Source organism: Neofelis nebulosa, chromosome 1 (genome assembly GCF_028018385.1).
Source record: "Neofelis nebulosa isolate mNeoNeb1 chromosome 1, mNeoNeb1.pri, whole genome shotgun sequence".
Lineage (NCBI taxonomy): Eukaryota > Metazoa > Chordata > Mammalia > Carnivora > Felidae > Neofelis > Neofelis nebulosa.
The window spans coordinates 35,506,997-35,526,796 of record NC_080782.1 but is presented as its reverse complement, the minus strand read 5'-3'; the positions used below and the strand labels follow the sequence as shown (position 1 = coordinate 35,526,796).

Genomic DNA, 19,800 nt, shown 5'->3' with positions numbered 1-19,800 from the left:
CCCCTGGGAGGACAGTCCTCCAGACAGTCTCTTCACTGACTCCCGGCAGCAGAGTTCCAAAATAGGGATCCAAAGGTGCATAAGCCAGATACAAAGTACTGCAAGGGTTTGTCACCCACTGGCCCCCCCTTTACATCCCTCAAACCCTTTATCCAAGGTCCTGAGAATAATCTAGAATTGCAGAGTCCTCAACTTCCTCATTGTGTTCAAGATCCTCTCAAGGGCAGAGTCTAGTGCCCAAATGCCAAGTAACAGGGACAGCTACTGCCCTAATCCATATTTCAAAAAACGTATGGCTTTAGGAAAAAAACAATTTCAATAGTCTTTGCCATAAGAATAGGAGAGCGAACGCAGTCAAACATTAATCAGCCCACGGGATCACCACTGGGTCCCACTCACTCTACAAAGACCTCTCATTTGAGATGTTTTTCTTCAGTCAGTGGGAACAAGAGAAACCAAAAGGTACAACCTGATGTGGTTCTAATGCTTTGTGTGACCCCCTTCCCCAAATCCAACCAGAAACAGGACTTCTGTTTTACCTCTTTAACAAAAATCCCAGAATTCGGTATAATAAAGTTTCCCTTTCTAAAATGGAGCTGTATTTAGGTTCTGTGGTATTAGAGACAGTGCAACTAGGTAGCAAGACTAAGGCTGGAATAGGGTTTTGACAACTCAGTTTCTTTACCTGGGATTACATACTGTAAGAAAGTCATCTAAACGTGAGTCCTCTATTTTCCTTTCCTCTCACACACGTGCTGCAAACCAGGCACTATAAGCACTGACCTGACTTTCTTGCCCTGTTCAGCGAGCATCTTCACCAAGTCTGCGATGGGGTACTGCGCTTTGGCTGCACAGAGACCATAGCCTGCAAAGAACATGAAGGACACAGAAGAATGTGACTTTTATTTTGAAATCTTATAAACTACAATTTCTCCCTTGATCAAAACATATTTAAAATTTTTTTTCATGTTTATTCATTTTTGAGAGAGAGAGAGAGACAGAGTGTGAGTGGGGAGCACAGAGAGAGGGAGACAGAGAATCTGAAGCAGGCTCCAGGCTCTGAGCTGTCAGCACAGAGCCCGACGTGGGGCTCGAACTCTCAGACCTCAAGATCATGACCTGAGCCGAAGTCAGACGCTTAACTGACTGAGCCACCCAGGCGCCCCTTCAAAACATATTTTTAGGCCAAAAAAAAAAAAGGGGGGGGCAATCTGTTAACAGGACTAGAAATGAAAGAAAACTTCTAGACTTGTCAAATCAATAGATTTCCTTTTTAGAAAACTCTTACGATAGCATGATAGAGTTAAAATCCTAATCTGAAGCCAATATATTACCTGTAATACCACAGAATTCTGGGGTAGGATTAAAGAAAAACTAAACTAAACCTGAGAAAAATTAGGGATTGGGGCTAGGAGATTAAATGACTTAGTCAATGTCATGTCAATTGTTGGAGGTAAAATTAAGAACAAAAATGAGGTGTTGTGACTCCCAGATCAGGTTCTTTCTATTAGGTCATGTTACCTCATCTTATTAGAAATCACATGATTCTCAATGATTTTTTAAAATATTTACTGTTGATAAGAAAGAGATTAACATTTACTAGCATTTATTGAGTCTAATGAGTGAGCTAGATACTTTCATACACTATTTCTAATTTAATACTCACAGTAATCCCAAAAATGATCATTGAGAAAAAAATAACCAAGACTCAAAGATGACTAAAACATTTGTACAGAATCAGAGAAAGACATGGCGAGAACCCTCTACATCAGTTTGTAAAATCTCTATATGATTCCCAAAATATTAACCTAAGCCAAGGATTCTCACCATTTTTTACTTGGTAATCAGAGGGTTGTTTCTATGTTTCCATTACATTTTCAAAAAATAATAAGTTCCAATTCAATTTTTTTCCTGTTATAAGAAACTGTATTAATACAATAAATTCCAGCAGCTCTTATAGGTTGTTTACTTTTCGCTTTTGGTTTTTTACCTGGAGTAATAATAATGCTATTAGCTTCACGAATCATGTCAATTGCATTGTCAAGGTTGATTTCTGTATGTGTGCCAGAAATTTCCATGGGTTTTCCACCAGCTGTTGAAGTGGTACCGTAGCCTCCAAGAATCACATTAGCCAGGGAGCGATTCATTGCCTGGAGAACAAAATAAGCAGCTGTGAGAGTTTAATCTACATAACTTTTTGAAAGTTTTAATCTACGTAACTTACTGTATCCAATGTATACAATATTCACAATCACTTAAAGAGGTTTTTTATTTGATCATCTAAAAAAATCACATAGATCACATCTATAAAGTCAACTGCACACTGACATGTTTTCAATAAAAGTTAATTTTAAGAAAGAATTTAATGGAAAATTACCAGTAACATTAAGAAACTAATGAAATTCAGATCCAGTTATTACTGTCTGTGTTCTGATTAAGCAAGTTCTACCTCCATATGTATTTCACCAGAGTGAAACAGAACGATATCTAGGAGAAATTTTACAAGGTGACTCTATAGACCTCTCAGGTAATCCTGCTACCAGTTCCAACAGGGAGGAATCCAAAGGATGGGAATTCACATCATTTAGGAGTCTGCTGCCCTCTGTCATTAAGAAAACAAGAAATGCGGGAGTTGATACGTTCTTCTTTTCCAAACCAACTACATACAGCTCCAGGAAGCAGTAACAGAAGTGACTGGGTTCATCATTAGGTTCCTAAAATATTTTACTTCCAAAAAGGTAGACGAGTACGTTCATACATCATTTCATTAAAACTTATACCCACCCTTTTAACTAAAAAAATAATCTTGGGGAAAAAAAATAAGAGGAAGACATGCTCATTTACAATCATCCAACAATGTGCCACACAAGTGAATCATGTGAAAAAATCACAGGTCTGGTTTCTACAATAGTTCATTTGTAGACCTCTGGAGCTGTGGTGGTAAAAGACAAGAAGCAAATGCCTTTTAAGAATTCAAATCACTGCAGCGATGCCTGGGTGGCTCAGTCGGTTGGGCGTCTAATTCTTGGTTTTGGCTCAGGTCACGATCTCACGGTTCGTGAGTTCTCGCCCACATCAGGCGCTGTGCTGACAATGCAGAGCCTGCTTAGGATTCTCTGTCTCTACCTCTCCTTCTGTCCCTCCCCTCCCTCTCAAAATAAATAAATAAGCTTTAAAAAAATGCAAATCACTGTACATGAACAAAGCAGTCATTCTACATGATCAGCACTGGATTTCTCACTTCTGAAAGGGCTATAATAAACATATGATTGATCCAATGTGTATACCATGTAAAAGCTATATAAATGCAATCTATTACTTAAAAAAAAAAAAAAAGACAATACTGTATTCTTAAAGAATGAAAAGCACCTGGGATTTCCAGGGACAAGTAAACACACTAGGAGAAAAAAACATGACAACCCACACGAAGACAGCCCAGCCTGCTGCCACCTTCATGCAGACGTGAACATACACATCTGAAGTGGGACAGAGGTAGAGGCAGGGAGGACAAGGTGCAGAGACAATGAACAGAGAGCCATACCTGACTAAAGGCGGCATATCAATAACATAAAGAGGATAGATCCAAATGTTGCCAGAATTGTAATTATCCTTTTTGACCTAAGCTCACTTATCAGACACAGCATTCGCATTTTACAGAGCCCAAACTCTGGTAAACTTGTCTAAGATTATCACATACAAAATAAAGTCCAGAATATCTTTATATATTTATGAACAGACAAGAGGGCCAGAGAAAAATTCATAATGGTTTTATTTAGGTATAGAGTCCCAATCTGACATAAAGATTTAAATTCTTAACCCAACCTCCTATACTTAAATCCAGGTTTTATTGAAAATCCAAATAGCCAGGCCTGAGACTTCCAAACATTCAACATTTGTTGATTTTGTTAATCCTTTCTAGTTTCGAATTAGAAGATACTGAAATTAACAGAAATATGTTCTACCAAATAAATGTTTGCCTTAAAAACTAAATCAAAGGAATGTGCATCGACTGATGAATGGATAAAGAAGATGTGGTATATACATACAATGGGATATTACTCAGCCACCAAAAAGAATGAAATCTTGCCATTTTCAACGACGTGGATAGACCTAGAGTGTATTATGCTACGCGGAATAAATCAGTCAGAGAAAGACAACTACCATCTGATTTCACTCATATGTAGAATTGAAGAAACAAAACAGATGGACATAGAAGAAGGGGAAAAAAGAGAGAAAGAGAAACCATAAGAAATTCTTAACTACAGAAGATAAACTGCAGGTTGCTGGAGGAAAGGTGGGTAAGGGGTGGGTTAAATAGGTGATGGGTATAAAAGAGGGTATGTGTGTTGAGCACTGGGTGCTATATGTAAGCAATGATCACTAAATTCTACTCCTGAAACCAATACTACACTATATGTTAAGTAACTAGAATTTAAATAAAAATTTGAAAGATTAAAAAAAATTTGATTCAAAGGAGTATTTCAGACATAGAGATATTTCTGTCATAGATAACTTTTTTCTTGTTTTAAATTTTTTTAAATGTTTATTCTTGAGAGAGAGAGAGAGAGACAGAGCATGAGCATGAGCATGAGCATGAGCATGAGCAGGGGAGGGGCAGAGAGAGAGAATCCACAGAATCCAAAGCAGCTCCAGGCTCGGAGCTGTCAGCACAGAGCCCGACACGGGGTTCGAACTCACAAACCACGAGATCATGACCTGAACTAAAGTCGGACATTCACCCGACTGAGGTGCCCCAGCTCATAGATAATTTTTAAAAAGTGAAACACACAAAATGGTTCCATCACCTGCATCACCCAGTCCCGCAGAGGGACAGATGTACAAGGATATGACCACTTTACTCTAACTTGGTGTAAAAGGAACCATTCTTCTCTCCCTATAAAACTGAATGGAGGAGAAGAATTTCTGAGGACATTAAATTAATGTTTACCCACTTCTAATGGCATCTTCAGGAGAAAGAAAGGGAACCACACAGTAGTTTAACAATCAAAGTCAACTTGTTAAACACATATCCACAATTATATCACCATTAAGCTAATTCCATGTGGTCTCTTAAAAACTAAATTATTTTTCATCCCTGAATTTACCATTGCAACATCATATTTTCAACAAATGCTTAGGGTGTAGGGCTTTCTTTTGTTTGTTTGTTTCTTTCTTTTTTTTTTTTTGCTTGCTCAAGTGATTAATGAGACTATCCTGGGCAGACTGAGGAGTTCCCAGCTCCCAAGACAAAGTATTCGCAACACTATCCAAGACTGTTCCTTTCAAGTTACTAAGCCCTATAATGAAAACTGTATGCTACATTAAAGAGACCCTTAATTCACATCATTCCAAGCAAACTATAAGAAATAAATCTGAAAACAAAAGAAAGGTCATAAAATAGACAAAACTAACGCAATAACAACATACAGTCCATTTACTATCATTTCTCATTTCAGTGCTTTGTGGGTGCCAAATAATTGACTGCGAAGCAAAAAAAGAAATTATTTTTGGTTTGGCTTTGATGTACTTCATTCTGTTCTATTTTCATTTGGAAATAAGCAACAAAGTACAAAAATCAGAAAATTCGGTCGGAAAATGCTGTTCCCCTTCTACAAGCGCTCTACCTCCCAGGCTGTTTGGACACAATCTCAAGTACATGGACTGTAAAATCATGAAGAGGTTAATGTCTATATGACTTCTAGACATAAAGCAAATTATTCACTTGAGCTGCTTCTTTGGACACTATCGATATTTTTCAGTTTAACATTGGGTATTGTATAACCACAGCACTCAGCTCAGAAGACACACAAGAGAAGAACTGTCAAAACAAAAATTCAATTTTCGGTATTACTGATTAGCCACTCGGGGAGCATTTCATTCCCTCTCACATAATAAAAGCACTCTGTTCCGGTTTGGACTTGCATGTTTCCTTTAATAAATAATAAAATAATGAAGCTACAACATACTAGTAATATTAATAGATATCGATATATGATAGTACATCTGTTACCATATGCTATCCAGAGAAGATTCCAAAATATGAAATGAGCTGACAAATATTTATCTAATGTTCACGTAACAAGTATTATACTCATCTGAGGTGCCAGGTGCTAGGTCAGGCTCCATAAGCACAAAGGCAAACAGTAAATGACATCTTAAAATATCTTCCTTGTAAAATGAGAATAGTATCTCCTACCTCCAGAATTAGTGTGGGGATTAAACGAGCTAACATTTGTAAAGCACCCAGCTTTAATGCCCAATCACGAGCAGCTATTTCACTTTTATTTTTATTAGGAACCACTCTGAGCTGCTAAAGCATAGGCCATGAAGAAACAATTTTTTTGATAATAAAACAAGCACAAGCCAAGAATCAATGAAGATTAATGTGAAAAGTCAGGAATCGGGGCAATCTGGAAGGAGAGAAAATTTCTATCTTCAAAACTGAAAACTACAGCAGGGTCGTTTCTGTTGTTGCCTTGTTTGTTTTATAATAAGACATAGGACTGAAGAGAGTGTGAGAAAACTAGCTCCCCACGCATCACCATTGAGAGCTAAGACTGGACGGTCCTTTGTGGACATCAATTCATCGATATTGAGAGCCAACAGAAAGCTCTTACTCCCTTTGACCAAGGAATTGTACTTACAAAAAGGTCAGCTAAAGGAAAAAATCAAAATGCACAAGGAGGTATACTGAAGAAAAAACCACAAACCAATACTATGAACTTGGGTAAATTATGGTATATCTATGTGATACAATAGGCAGACACCAAAAATTATTAGAAAATCATTGGTGAGAACATTAAACAACACAGAATATATTTGAACATAGGTTTATGGGAAAATACTGGAATTAGAATATTAAATTTTAAGAGTTAAGTGGTAATGGCATTGCAAATGATTTTATTTATTTATCCTTTTCTACTTTCTTCCAAATTTCCCACATTAAGCATCTTTTATTTATGTAATTGAATAGTATTTTCTAAAAATTTAAAGCTTCGGCTGTCCTTGAATCCAAATTAATTTGAGTTGCTATTATAAACAGAGTATCAGTCTGATCCAGAGTGACACTTAGGGTCACAGACAGCTGTAAGAATACCCTGTTAGCCTTATACGGTACAGGAATAAAAAATATCTGTGAAATGCTGACAGTAAATGGCATGCCTGACGTGGTAGAAATAGAAAGAAAAAAAAAGAAATACCAGATCAAGAAATATGAAAGAAGAGAAAAGCATAAGACAAAGATGAGATAGTCACAGAAGTACACATAGAAAAAAGTATTTTCAACAACTGCCTCTTACTACCTTATTCTAGTTACTGTCATAGAATGGCTACTGTAAGTTTCTGTAGTTACTATAACCAACAATAATAAAAGAAACTAGATGAAGAAGGGAATGGGAAGGAAATTAAAAAAAGACAGACAGAAATTTGAGAAATACTACTGATAAGATTTAAGAACCTAAATAAAGCCATTTAAGGAAAAAAAAATGATAAAGCCAAGAAAGACCCATGATGATGCTCTAAGAACTAGACATAAGTACTCCTCACCTCTCCCCAAATCAGTATGCCACTGGCTTTGTTAAAATTTAAGTCTTCCCGTGTAATTTTAAAATCAGTGTTTTGACCAACAAGTTTAAGTAATGATGAAAATCTGCTGCCCCCTCCTGGTCATTCAAATTCACCAAATGAAGCAAAGTCAAACCAAGAGTTCATTTTTAAATGCTAAGTGAAATAAGTCAGTCAGAGAAAGACAAATACCATATGATTTCATTCATATGTGGAATATAAGTAACAAAACAGATGAACAAAGGAAAAAAGAGACACAAACCAAGAAACAGACTCTTAACTACAGAGAACAAACTGATGGTTACCAGGGGGGAGGTGGGTGGGGACGGGTGTATAGGTGAAGGGGATGAAGAGTAAACTTATCATGACGAGCACTGAGTAATGTGCAGAACTGTTGAATCACTATACTGCACACCCAAAACTAATATAACACTGTATATAATCATACTGAAATCAAACAAAAAACTTAATTTTAAAAAAGTTCAATTTTTGAGAAAACTATCTCTAATACAATTGAATAGTTTTCCTTGTTCACAAACATTTGGTTTTTGTCTTTTAATTTTTTTAATGTTTATTTATTTTGACAGACAGGGAGAGAGAGTGCAAGCAGGGGAGGGACACAGAGAGAGAGAGAGAGAGAGAGAGAGAGAGACAGAGACAGAGACAGAGACAGAGACAGAGAGAGAGAGAATCCCAAGCAGGCTCTGTGCTGCCAACACAGTGTCCTCCCTGGGGCTCAAACTCATGCACTGTGAGATCATGACCTGAGCCAAAATCAACAGTTGGATGCTTAACCAACTGGGGCAACTGAGCCAACCAGATGCCCCAAACATTTGTTTTTTTTTAAACCCCAAAGCCTGACACCTTTCAAGCAGGAGACACAAGCTTCCACCTTTCCAAATTCCCTGAACAACCTGGAAGATTTCATTTTAAAACCTCTTCCTTTCTTTGAACTTGGGCTATCAAATCCTTTGTTTTACAATATGGCCAAAGAAAACTAATTTTTTTTACTATAAAAAGATAACTTCAGCATTCAATTTACAAAGAGATTTTCAGTGAAAACATTTGAGAAATTCTGAGTTATAAAATAAGGGTGGGTCTTTTTTAAATATTGTAATAAAAGAATGGAGGCAGAATAAATGTCCTTTTTCTGCCTGAATTATAAATCAGCAGAGCCACATTCTGATGTCATTCCATTTCACACTTGCCCTTTCACAGCCATTCAGAACTGTGAGAGAATAGTATCTATCATCTGAAAACGTTTTCTAGTCAAACCTTTAATTATTTGCAGGATATCTTCTTGCCATCCAGAAGAGAATTAGAAACAAAAAGGAAGCTAAGAAGTATTTGTTTTCTTAATTTTTTTTGCTTTTTTAAAAAAGATCATGCTGACCACAAAACTTCAAGATAGGCACTCTCACAGATGACCAGTGGGAGTGTTAATTGAAGCAAGCTTTCCGGAAACAACACAGCAATAAGTAGAAAGAACTGATAAAAATGAGCATACTCTTTCACTTCAAAGAATCGATCCGAAGACAAAAATCAGAGGTGCCCAAGATGTATTTTCTACAAAGAAAAATTAAAACTCAAACAATATAATTTTTATAGGGAAATATTAAATAAATTTTATATATCCATATGATGGATTTATATGAAGTCCATTAAAATAGTAGTTAAAAATCACTTTTAAGGGGCGCCTGGGTGGCGCAGTCGGTTAAGCGTCCGACTTCAGCCAGGTCACGATCTCGCGGTCCGTGAGTTCGAGCCCCGCGTCGGGCTCTGGGCTGATGGCTCGGAGCCTGGAGCCTGTTTCCGATTCTGTGTCTCCCTCTCTCTCTGCCCCTCCCCCGTTCATGCTCTGTCTCTGTCTGTCCCAAAAATAAATAAAAAACATTAAAAAAAAAAAAAATTTTTAAAAATCACTTTTAATAAGGAAATGGCAAGAGGGGTGCCTGCGTGGCTCAGTTGGTTAACCAACCGACTTCGGCTCAGGTCATAATCTCACAGTTCATGAGTTGGAGCCCCACGTCAGGCTCTGTGCTGACAGCTCAGAGCCTGGAACCTGCTTCGGATTCTGTGTCTCCCTCTCTCTCTGTCCCTCCCCTGCTCTCGCACATGCGCTCTCTCTCTCTAAAAAATAAACAGAAATTATTTATTTAAAAAATAATACTCAAAATAATAAAATGACCAGAATATAGTAAGACGAAAAGAATAAAATGTAAAACAGTATACAATATGATCAGACAAGTAAATACACGGGTATGTAAAAGAGAAAAAAAAGAGAGAATACAAGAGATAGACCGAAATCTTAAATGCTTATCTCCAGCTGGAGGGACTCGGAAGATTTTTTTATCTTTATATTTAATTTTCCTAATTATCTACACTTGGGTGCTTTAAAAGCAGTCTTGCAAATTTATTCAGATGAAACACTCTGAGATTTCTACTGAAGAAAATAGGAACGGACACAGTCGTTTCTACTGCAAATAAAAGAAATACCAAACACATCCTTATTTTGAGAACACCATGTCTTTTTTGTTCACACATGTTTCTTACCACACACATGATGTAGGACAGGATGGCACCAGAGGAGCCTATGAGTGCGCCCACGATGGTCAGCAGGTTGTTGTTGAGCAGGAAGCCCTCCGCGCACAGGGCCCAGCCTGAGTAGCTGTTCAGCACGGTGATGACGACGGGCATGTCTGCACCCCCGATGGCAGCTGTCAAAGTCACACCCTACGATGAAAACCAGAGCAGAACCAAAATTAATACGATAAAAATAAAACCTCTGACACTGGACATCTTGGTTCTTAGTCATTCTGGTTTCCAATTAACCTACTTCCCTTGAAGTTCTCCTGCCAGTAACAACCAAGTGCCTCCTATCGGGTCAACTCTCCCGCAGATGCACCAAGTGAGAACACTGAACCACCTCCCCACCCCAAAATATCCCTAAGTCCCTAAAAGGCAGTGATGAAAAGCAGGCAGAAACTAGAGAGGGGTCTGCACTTGGAAAAAGGTGAGAGCACTGAGTGAATTTAATGGTTTTTATGGTTAGTCTAAGGGCAGGCACCTGCTCGTGCCAGGAGAAAGAGCTGAAACTGAATCACAAGCCCACAGTCTCACTAGTTTGAAGATCCAAGGACAGGATTTAGGGTGACTAAGGCAGCTAGAAAGGCAGAAGGCAAACTGCAAAGGAGCAGGCTGAAGAGAGGGAGCCCCAAACTCTATATATAAACTCGGCCCAAATCTCTGGCTCACTCTTTATGCATTACGCATTGATCTAATAACAGATTTCAGCAACCACCGCCCCCCGCCCTGCAATCATAGGTGAGCCAGATTTGAAATCTGAAGGCAGCCAAGTTAGCTGCCTACAAAAATAAATTAAAAAATAATGATCAATATTCTTTGGAGGAATACAACAGAATCCAAAGTCTGTCTAGTGCAACCCCAAATCACTAAACACAGGAAAGGAAAAACATGATGGGGAAGAAGAGTTTTGCTTTTTATTCCACATACTCCCACATACGTTGAGTTTAAGATATGAATGTATTCACAGGCTACTTAATTAAGTCAAAAGCAATTAAAATAGTCCACAAAATATTTTATCTTACTCAGACATCCTTATAAAAGCATAAAGTAGCTCTGAAATATCAAATTCATCCCTTCTCAAAAATAGTAATTCTTAAAATTTTCTATTTCTATGCTATTGGTTTTATTTTGAGACTTTTTTTTTTACCTCTTCTGCTCTCCTGAATAAAAAAAAATGTCAAAACTACTTTTCATTGGTTTAAAATAAAACAAAAATCAGTGCTATATAATCCTGAAAAAAATTAGATTGTCAGTAGTCATAAAGAGAATTTTAAGTTACTTCTCAGACTTCTAAAGTTTCTTGGTCAAAATCAGTCCTTTTAGGATTACATAATAATAAGTATTATTTTAACACTGTAAATCATGAATCAAGCAGCCAATATGTGTTTGATAAGCAATTACTATATGTCTAATTTTGTGCTAAGCACTACAAATTATTTTAAAAACTTAAAACATTAACCTTGTCTATAAGGTTGACTCCAGACTAGACAAATAAGGGAATCAGTGAATAACAGAGAGCTGTTTGCAAAGGCTTCCTACACTGATATAATGAAATGCTACACTGTAGCACATGGCCAACTAGAGAATGCTGTATGTATCAATATACTAAATACAAAAATTAGAGAGGAAGAGGAGGACCAAACCTACCATGAAAGGCTTTGCTGAACTCCCCCACTGAGCCCAGAGGATTTATTAACTGCATTCCATTTTATATACTGTGGTTATTTAACTTGGTATCCTAGTTTCCAATAAATGTTAACACAACTAATTGGCAGAGAATACCTTCCACTTATCGCATAAAACCCAAAGCATTATTCTGTGGGCCCTGTCACAACAGGGAGGCTCCTAATGAATGGTATTGAAAACACTTGACTTTTTAAAATTCCCTATTCACCAACACACTGATCCAGTGAAAAGACCCCAGAACAATAAATGTGTCACATGACAACTTTGGAAGGAACCATTACGTGGAAAGAAAGAGTGGATTTTTCTTCTTACACTTTTCTGTGTTTTCCAAATTCTAAACAGAACACGTGACATCATTTTGAAACACGTTTATTCCATCAACGGTCTTGAAGAGATAGAAATATGATTAGACTGTAATCAAACAAAATACTGCCAGTTCCTCACTGAGTGCATGCTTTCCATCTCTGACTTCTTACCATGACAGCAGAGAGAGCCGACACAGAGCCCAGACAGGTGATGCCGGTAGTAAAGCTAGGGTCCATCATGAACGGGACGATTCCACCCACACTAGCAGCCAGCAGGCCTGCATTAAGTAAGTGCCTTCCAGGAAGCAGGAGAGGGGCAGATTTCAGGATACCTAGGACCAAGGGCATGTCAGTCAGAACCTAGCACGTGTCATTAAATTAAAACAACAACAACAACAACAACAACAACAACAACACACACACACACACGTGTGTCATTTAATCCTAAACTACCAAAATTTATATCAGCATAAAAAAAGGACCTGAAACATAAAAGCAAATTAGGGCTCTTAGATGTAACAAATGTTAACAGAAGTAGGAAAAGTATGGCTCAACTTAACTGTTCTTTACTTTGATCACACAACAATTTCTTTACTCTTTGTCACAAAATCTTAAAAAATTACTTTTTTCCCGTATGACCAACACACAAGTTAAGTGTGGTTTCATTTATTTAAAACTTCAAAACAGAGTCCTAGCACATTAGCATTTCTGACTCTATCAACTGAGCCCAAGGGAGCAGAGCCCTGGTTTGCTACTTGTTTTTAAAAACAAAGCATGAGACAAGAACATCGTAGGCTTGAAGTTCTTTTGGGATTTTAAGTTCCATGGAAGTTTCCTATTTAATTTTAATGACTTGATTACTGAGAGGCCAGACCAGATTTTTCTATCATAAACTAGTTTCTATATAGACTCACTTTTTCATGAAAACACTGAAAACAGCCTATGTGAGGTTTGTTGTTTTTTGTTGTTGTTGTTTTTTTACCCCCACTTCTATTTTCCTGGCTGACTTTGGCAGTAGCAGAAGATGCCATGCTACAGCTGTAAAATGTATATCTGTTTTCAGAATAAGTACTGTATAGTGACCACACCAGCTTATTCAATAAGCTTCTCTCTATTCTGGAAAATGTATAAAGTTCATTCTTGTGAACTCTACAGAGGCATCTCTAAGGGTTATGAAGATGTTGTTTTGTTCACATTTATCATCAAATGTCAACTAGTCCCCCTACACAAATTTCTGTGCACTTGTTTCCTCCGTTGGCTGTCTGCAGAAGGAACAGCTTCAAAGCCTTAGGAGATCTGGAAGGCTCAAATAAAGGAAAGCAACCGTGATGTGGAGGAGGGGGTCTTTTATATATTTGCGCGCTACCTGAATTCTTCACCTAACAGCTTTGACAGTTAAGCCATTTTCTAACATTGAAATGGACCCCTAAACAAGAGATATTTACACTGAATAATATAGGTAAGTGGTAAATCACTTACCCTGCAGTTTTCCATAGGCAACAAGAGAGCCACTGAACGTGACGCCTCCGATGTAAGTACCGAGGTAGGCCACGATCTTGGTGAGATTTGCTGCTGCGTCCACAGCAAAATGTGGGTATTCTACAATGTACTCAGCTATGCAAGTAAGCACCGCTGCCAAGCCCACTAAACTGTGGAAAGCAGCAACTAACTGAGGTAAATCAGAAATCTGGATGCGTTTGGCAATTGTCAGTCCTGTTGGGAAATGAAGGTCAAAGAGATATTAAAACTCAACACAGCTTTGAGAAGCAACTCTGATAAAGACCATGCCTGAACATTATTCAGCCATAAAGAAAGATAGAAATCTTGCCGTTTGTGAAAATATTGATGAACCTTGAGGGTATCATGCTAGGTGAAATGAGTCAGACAGAGAAAGACAAATACCATATGATCTCACTTGTATATGAAACCTAAAACAAAAAAACAACAAGCTCATGATACAGAGAACAGACTGGTGGCTGCCAGAGGCAGGGGAAGGGGGACGGGCAAAATGGGTGAAGCTTCCAGGCTCAAAATAAGTCGTGGGGATGTAATGTACAGCATGGTGACTATAATAATACTGTATAGCGTATTTGAAAGTTGCTAAGAAAGTAGATCTTAAAAGTTCTCATCACAAGGGGCCCCTGGATAACTCAGTCGGTTGGGCGTCCAACTCTTGATTTCGGCTCAGGTCATGATCCCAGGGTCATGGGATCAAGCCCCACGTCCAGCTCTGTGCTAAGCACAGAGTCTAATTAAGATTCTCTCTCTCCCCCCTGCCTGCCAGTCTCCCCTGCTCACACTCTGTCTCTAAAATAAAATTTAAAAAAGAAAAAGTTCTCGGCACAAGAAAAAAAACTTCTGCAACCATGTATGGTGACAGATATTTGCTACATTTACTGTGATTATTTTGCAATATACACGAATACTGACTCATTATTTCATACATCTGAAACTAATATAATGTATGCCGATTATACCTCAATTTTTTGGGTATACACATTTAAGGGTTTCCCATTATTATCACTAATAAGTATTCATCTGCTTCCTCATATGGGCTAAATATTCTCTCACAGGGACTATACAGAAGGTAAGGACGCTGGCTATGTATACCCTTTCAAAATAGCAGGCTTTCTCAACACACAGTCCAATTCCAAAAACCCAACACACAGCACTGACACCTGCCTCTTCCCTCACAACCTGCAAACACTCCCCTGACTAACGCTTCTTCACATGCCTTTACACCCCCCTACTGCAAGAATAACTCCAGCTCTCTTCTCCAAAAGCCAATATTTGCTCCTGAGCACACAAGAAACAGCTGGAATTTGAAGAAGGCTTGGGTTTTCAGGGCGGTGGGTGGGAGCAAAGGTGAACACATGCAAATAGCTGGGTAGAGTAAACGTGCAAATGAGGAGACTCTTGAACTCCTGCCTGGTTCTAGGCAGGTGGTATAGGAGTGCCTCTCAGAATACTTGCTAAGATCCTGTCTAAAAGTTTTTCTGCCATGAACCTACAACACATTTTCCTTCCAGTTCCTTTCCAGGGACTATTGAGAAAGGACACAAAGCATTCCTGCGAAAGTACAATAGGAGGTCTAAAGTTACTGTTATGCTGGTAAATATATAACCACCAGCTCCTTGGGATAAAAACACGTGCCTGTGCCTGTTATAAGTATGTACATGAGTTTTTGCTGATATAAAGGTATAGAGCACACAAGTTTCAAATAACAAAACATATAATACTCTCTATTGTAAACTCCATGTAGCCAATTGACTTTCACAGAATGCATTTGTTGACTTTTACCAACTCTTGTGTCTGTCACCAACCTAGTGGTTGCAACTGATGAATGAGTGTGGTTCCCATGGGAATGTTGGCTGACATTTTTGTCTGCATTAACAAGTAAGACAAAACTGAAAGATGCATGTGAGAACCTCACTCATTATCAACAATGTGAGCAGCTGCTTCACTAAATCGGATGATAGTTTTCAAACACTATGAGAATATTTGCTCAGTTTTTTGTGATATTCACCACGTAACGGCTATAGACACAGCACACTTTTGAATTTAAGCTGCATTATTAATATTTTCTCCACCACTTTCTCAGGGCTGGACAATCAACAAAACAATAAATGAAACCCAGATATGTTAGTATTTGTTGATTTCCACCGTGTAAATGCAACCATCATGATCAATTTCTAACTACCAAGGTTATGTCATTAACTATGGAGCTGGGAAGCCATGGACAGAAGCCCACCTTTACACGGTATTCCTAAAAACAGATAATAAACATGGGTAATCTCAAGAGCATAGAAAATAAGCTCGAATAAATTAGAGAGTTATAAATAATATAATTACCTTTGTTTCTAATATAATGTATTTTATTTTGGTGAAAAGTCATCATAGTTGGTATAATTCTCATTCAAATACAAACATTTTAAAACATTTAACATTGAGTAAGTACATCAACTGCACCAAAAGAGTGAGCTAAAAAATGGGCATGGGTTCCCATAAAGGTAGAAACCTGCCAAGTGCTTACCAATGGTACCGCCCAAAGCCATTGCTCCAGACATCTGGGCTAACAATTCTGGGGATGGGTTTAGTCCTCCGAGAGTGGCTGCCAGGCCTCCAGCCACCCCAATCATGCCCAATGCATTGCCAAGACGAGCTGTTCCCTGGGTGGAAAGGCCGGCCAGGGCACCAACACAGCACAGACCTGAGCCCAGATACATGATCTTTGCAAACAAAAGAGAAGAGCAGAGAGAAAGAGAGAGAGAGACAGAAAGACTATCAAAACTTTCAGTCTATTAGCATAGGGAGGACTTCTCTTGAGGAAACGTGATTTCCTAAGAACAACTTTCAATTCAGATAATAGAGGGCCCAATATGACTTCTTCTTTGAATATTTCAACATATCTTTCTATCCATTAGGGATATTAACAAATTAAATACCTGAAATTCTACTTGCAGTTATACCATTTAGGTAAATTGGTTTCTCTTGTATTGGATGGCATGCACAAATGCATACAGAAGTTTAAACAGAGTTTAAATACCTAAGTTTAAACACAGTTATGGGCTCTAGACCTGACCAAACGCTGTAAAGGAGCCAATCCCTGACGTAGTAAATGCCAGGGACCATGCCCTATACTTTACTGAAGTTGTAAGTCAGTCCCATGAGATTCACAAAAGTTGAAAGAGTCATCATCCTCATGTTACAAGAGGAAACCAAAGTTTAAAGAGGTTATTACATAATTCTTCCAAGGTCAAATGATCAGAAAATAGCAAATCTGGGATTCAGACAAGGGTCTCCCTGACGTACCACTCCAACTGTTCTCAAAAAAGATTTTGTTCAATCAACAAGTAAGAAATGCTGGGAACAGCGGAAACCAAGGGAGACACGATTTTCCTACTGTCAGAGTAGATGCAATCACATGACAGTCATTGAAAAGTGATAAAAAAAAAAAAATACTGAGTTCAGAACGAAATTGAGTCTCAATTATAATTATATTGAAACATGGAACTTTCGAAGTTCAACTTGATTATTTCGGCTTTTCTACATAACGTTTATTTTTAAACTGTCTTTTTTAAATGAATTGACATAACATCTCCTGCTTACAAAAGATGATGCACTGAATTTGTTGGGGGAGAAACAGAAAATTTTCAAAATTTTTTACTGATTATTTCACCATATCCCTACAACAATCCAGCCAGGTACATAAAGAGGATACTAATAACTTTCTTGACTCTTTTTACATGTAGAAAAACTGAGGGACAGACAGGGAAACCCACGTTAGCACATTCAGTTAGCAGGCAAATCTGCCACTAGAATCTGGGGTACGGATTCTTAGGGGATAGGAATGCTCCATTTGACCAAGATGTTTCTAGAGTTATTATTATATTTGCTTGTTAGAGCCTGAATTTTGATAACGATAATGTGAAATCTAGTTGGAAAGAAAACACAGTGGCAAAAATAAAAATTCTCAAAACAGCCTCTTACTTGTTCAATGTTATAGCCACTGTAGAGAGCTGCTAAATATCCTCCAACAAAGGTGCCAGCAGGGAGCAGATACAGGTAGTTGTATTCTGGGGGGTCCGTGGGACGCTTGAACATGTCCAGCATTCTCTGGGTCACCAGAAAGCCACCTTATCAAAGTAAATATAAAACAGAAAGAGGTATCTCATTTAGCAACATGATTTTTAAAGTGGTACACTTTTCCTATTTTAAGCGCATCTTTATCACCTAAGGATAAATATAATATTAAGTAACATTTTAGGAGCTCAAAATTAAGTTAGGCTATTACTCAAGCCAGTTCCCCTGAATGCAGGGAACCCTATATTCAAAAACAAAATTTGCGACCAGGGTGAAGCACCAACTCTTTCTGCGTGACTACAAGTAAACAGGCATTCAAACAGCTTGGGGACGCAAAAGATCAAAGGCTAGTAATTTTTTCTAATAAGTTATTCTGTTTGTTAAACCTATATTAAGTGATAAAAGAAAAAAAATGCCATATTAATAGGCACCAGATTTCTTGGACATATTAACTGATTTTTTGATACAAAATAGCATCAAATGAGTTTATACAAGTGATGGGCCAGGCTTTCAGTTTTCAGGAACACAGGCCAGGATAAGGCAAAAGGCTAAAATTTCATCTAAAAGTATACTCATTTAGAGATGTTACGGTGATAGCTACAAGTCAACTGAATTCAAAACTATGCATTCAATAACTTTCTAGTTAACCTGTAGCAAGACAATCATTCTGTTTGTTTATTTCGGAGCACAGGGGAAGAGGGTGTTCTTTTATCAAACGGTTTCTAAAAATTACAAGTGGGCAAAATAATTTTTCTTCACAGAGAGCATTTATGATCTGAGTGAGACCATTTTTAAAGGCACAATTAAATTCTTAAAATCAGAATGTCTAACACTCCAAATGTCTATATCGGTTTATATTTGCTTCTCATGTCTCCATTAAAAGTAGCACTGGGGGTGGGGGTGGGGGGGGGGCACGCCTGGCTGATTCATTCAGAAGAGCATGGAACATGCAACTCTTGATCCTGGGGTCGTGAGTTCAAGTCCCACATTGGGTTTAAAGATCACATACATACATAAACAGCACCGTGGGTTCTTTTACCACCATTGCCATCGTACCTGCAATGTTGACTGAGGAAATAAATGTAGCAAGAGCAGCAAGGCCCTGAGAAGTTGTGGAAGGATACAAATGTCCTCCCATCAGTGCCAACCCACCAACTGCAGTCAACCCTAAGAAGAAAGAATCAAGATGGTGAACAGGCATAGTGACACAGCCACACCCAATTCATAGCTGCAGGATCTCACATGTATAGACACAAAGGAGAACGTTCCCACACAACACTGTCACTCAAGTATTACTGTGGGCAAAAAGCTAACAAATGTTTTTTCCTCTTGCATAAAAATTCAGCCTTCCTTTAACTTTCTAGCTCTGTTCCCCCGATAAAGATATAAATCAATAACGTTATCAAAAAGTGGATAAACTGCTTCTGAACTGGAAGTAACTTGGCACGAACTATAAATACATGATGGTGGAGCCGTAACTTTGAACTTTCCAGAGTACAGTGCCTCTGGGAATGAGACACGTTCTGTGCAGAGACCCCGGACGCTGGGCCTCCAGCACTGCTGTCAGGGCTGTGCACTGGTGCCATGAGACTTCCAAGCCAGGGCAGGTCCAGGGTGGGTCTCATTCCTAGATCTGAGCCATCACAGGGGGCCAAAGAGACCAGCTCCTGGACAACTGTGTGGACCGCCACACAGACCACCAACAAGACTCACACCAAAAAGAAATGCCTGATGCTACTCTGGCTGGCCAGCTGGGCTTCCTGTTCCAAAGCCTTCATGGTGAACCTGAGGATGGGTATGGTTTGCTGCGTGCAGACTTACTGAGCTGAATGTTTAGATGAATCTAAGAAGAGCTCCTAACGGATGTTGCAACTATAATTCTGTGAAACAGTGGTTTCCAAATTATATCACAGGAATCCCTTCTTTAAAGGCAGTTGTAGGGACGCCTGGGTGGCTCGGTAGGTTGAGCGTCCGACTTCAGCTCAGGTCACGATCTCACGGTTTGTGAGTTTGAACCCCACGTCGGACTCTGTGCTGACAGCTCAGAGCCTGGAGCCTGCTGCAGATTCTGTCTCTC

The 19,800-nt window shown here is 38.5% G+C and overlaps 1 protein-coding gene across 5 annotated transcripts in view; it reads right to left on the bottom strand.

Moving 5' to 3' along the window:
- The window catches only part of NNT (nicotinamide nucleotide transhydrogenase), a 96,888-nt gene that overhangs the window by 22,376 nt on the left and 54,712 nt on the right, over nt 1–19,800 (bottom strand). For all 5 annotated transcript variants that reach the window (XM_058719233.1, XM_058719247.1, XM_058719243.1 and 2 more), the window contains exons 12-19: nt 18,780–18,890; nt 17,631–17,776; nt 16,174–16,369; nt 13,620–13,853; nt 12,312–12,472; nt 10,117–10,296; nt 1,991–2,150; nt 784–865 (exon numbers count right to left, since the gene is read on the bottom strand). In XM_058719233.1, the coding sequence (XP_058575216.1) occupies nt 784–865; nt 1,991–2,150; nt 10,117–10,296; nt 12,312–12,472; nt 13,620–13,853; nt 16,174–16,369; nt 17,631–17,776; nt 18,780–18,890 (1,270 nt within the window). The remainder of the gene's footprint in view (nt 1–783; nt 866–1,990; nt 2,151–10,116; nt 10,297–12,311; nt 12,473–13,619; nt 13,854–16,173; nt 16,370–17,630; nt 17,777–18,779; nt 18,891–19,800) is intronic.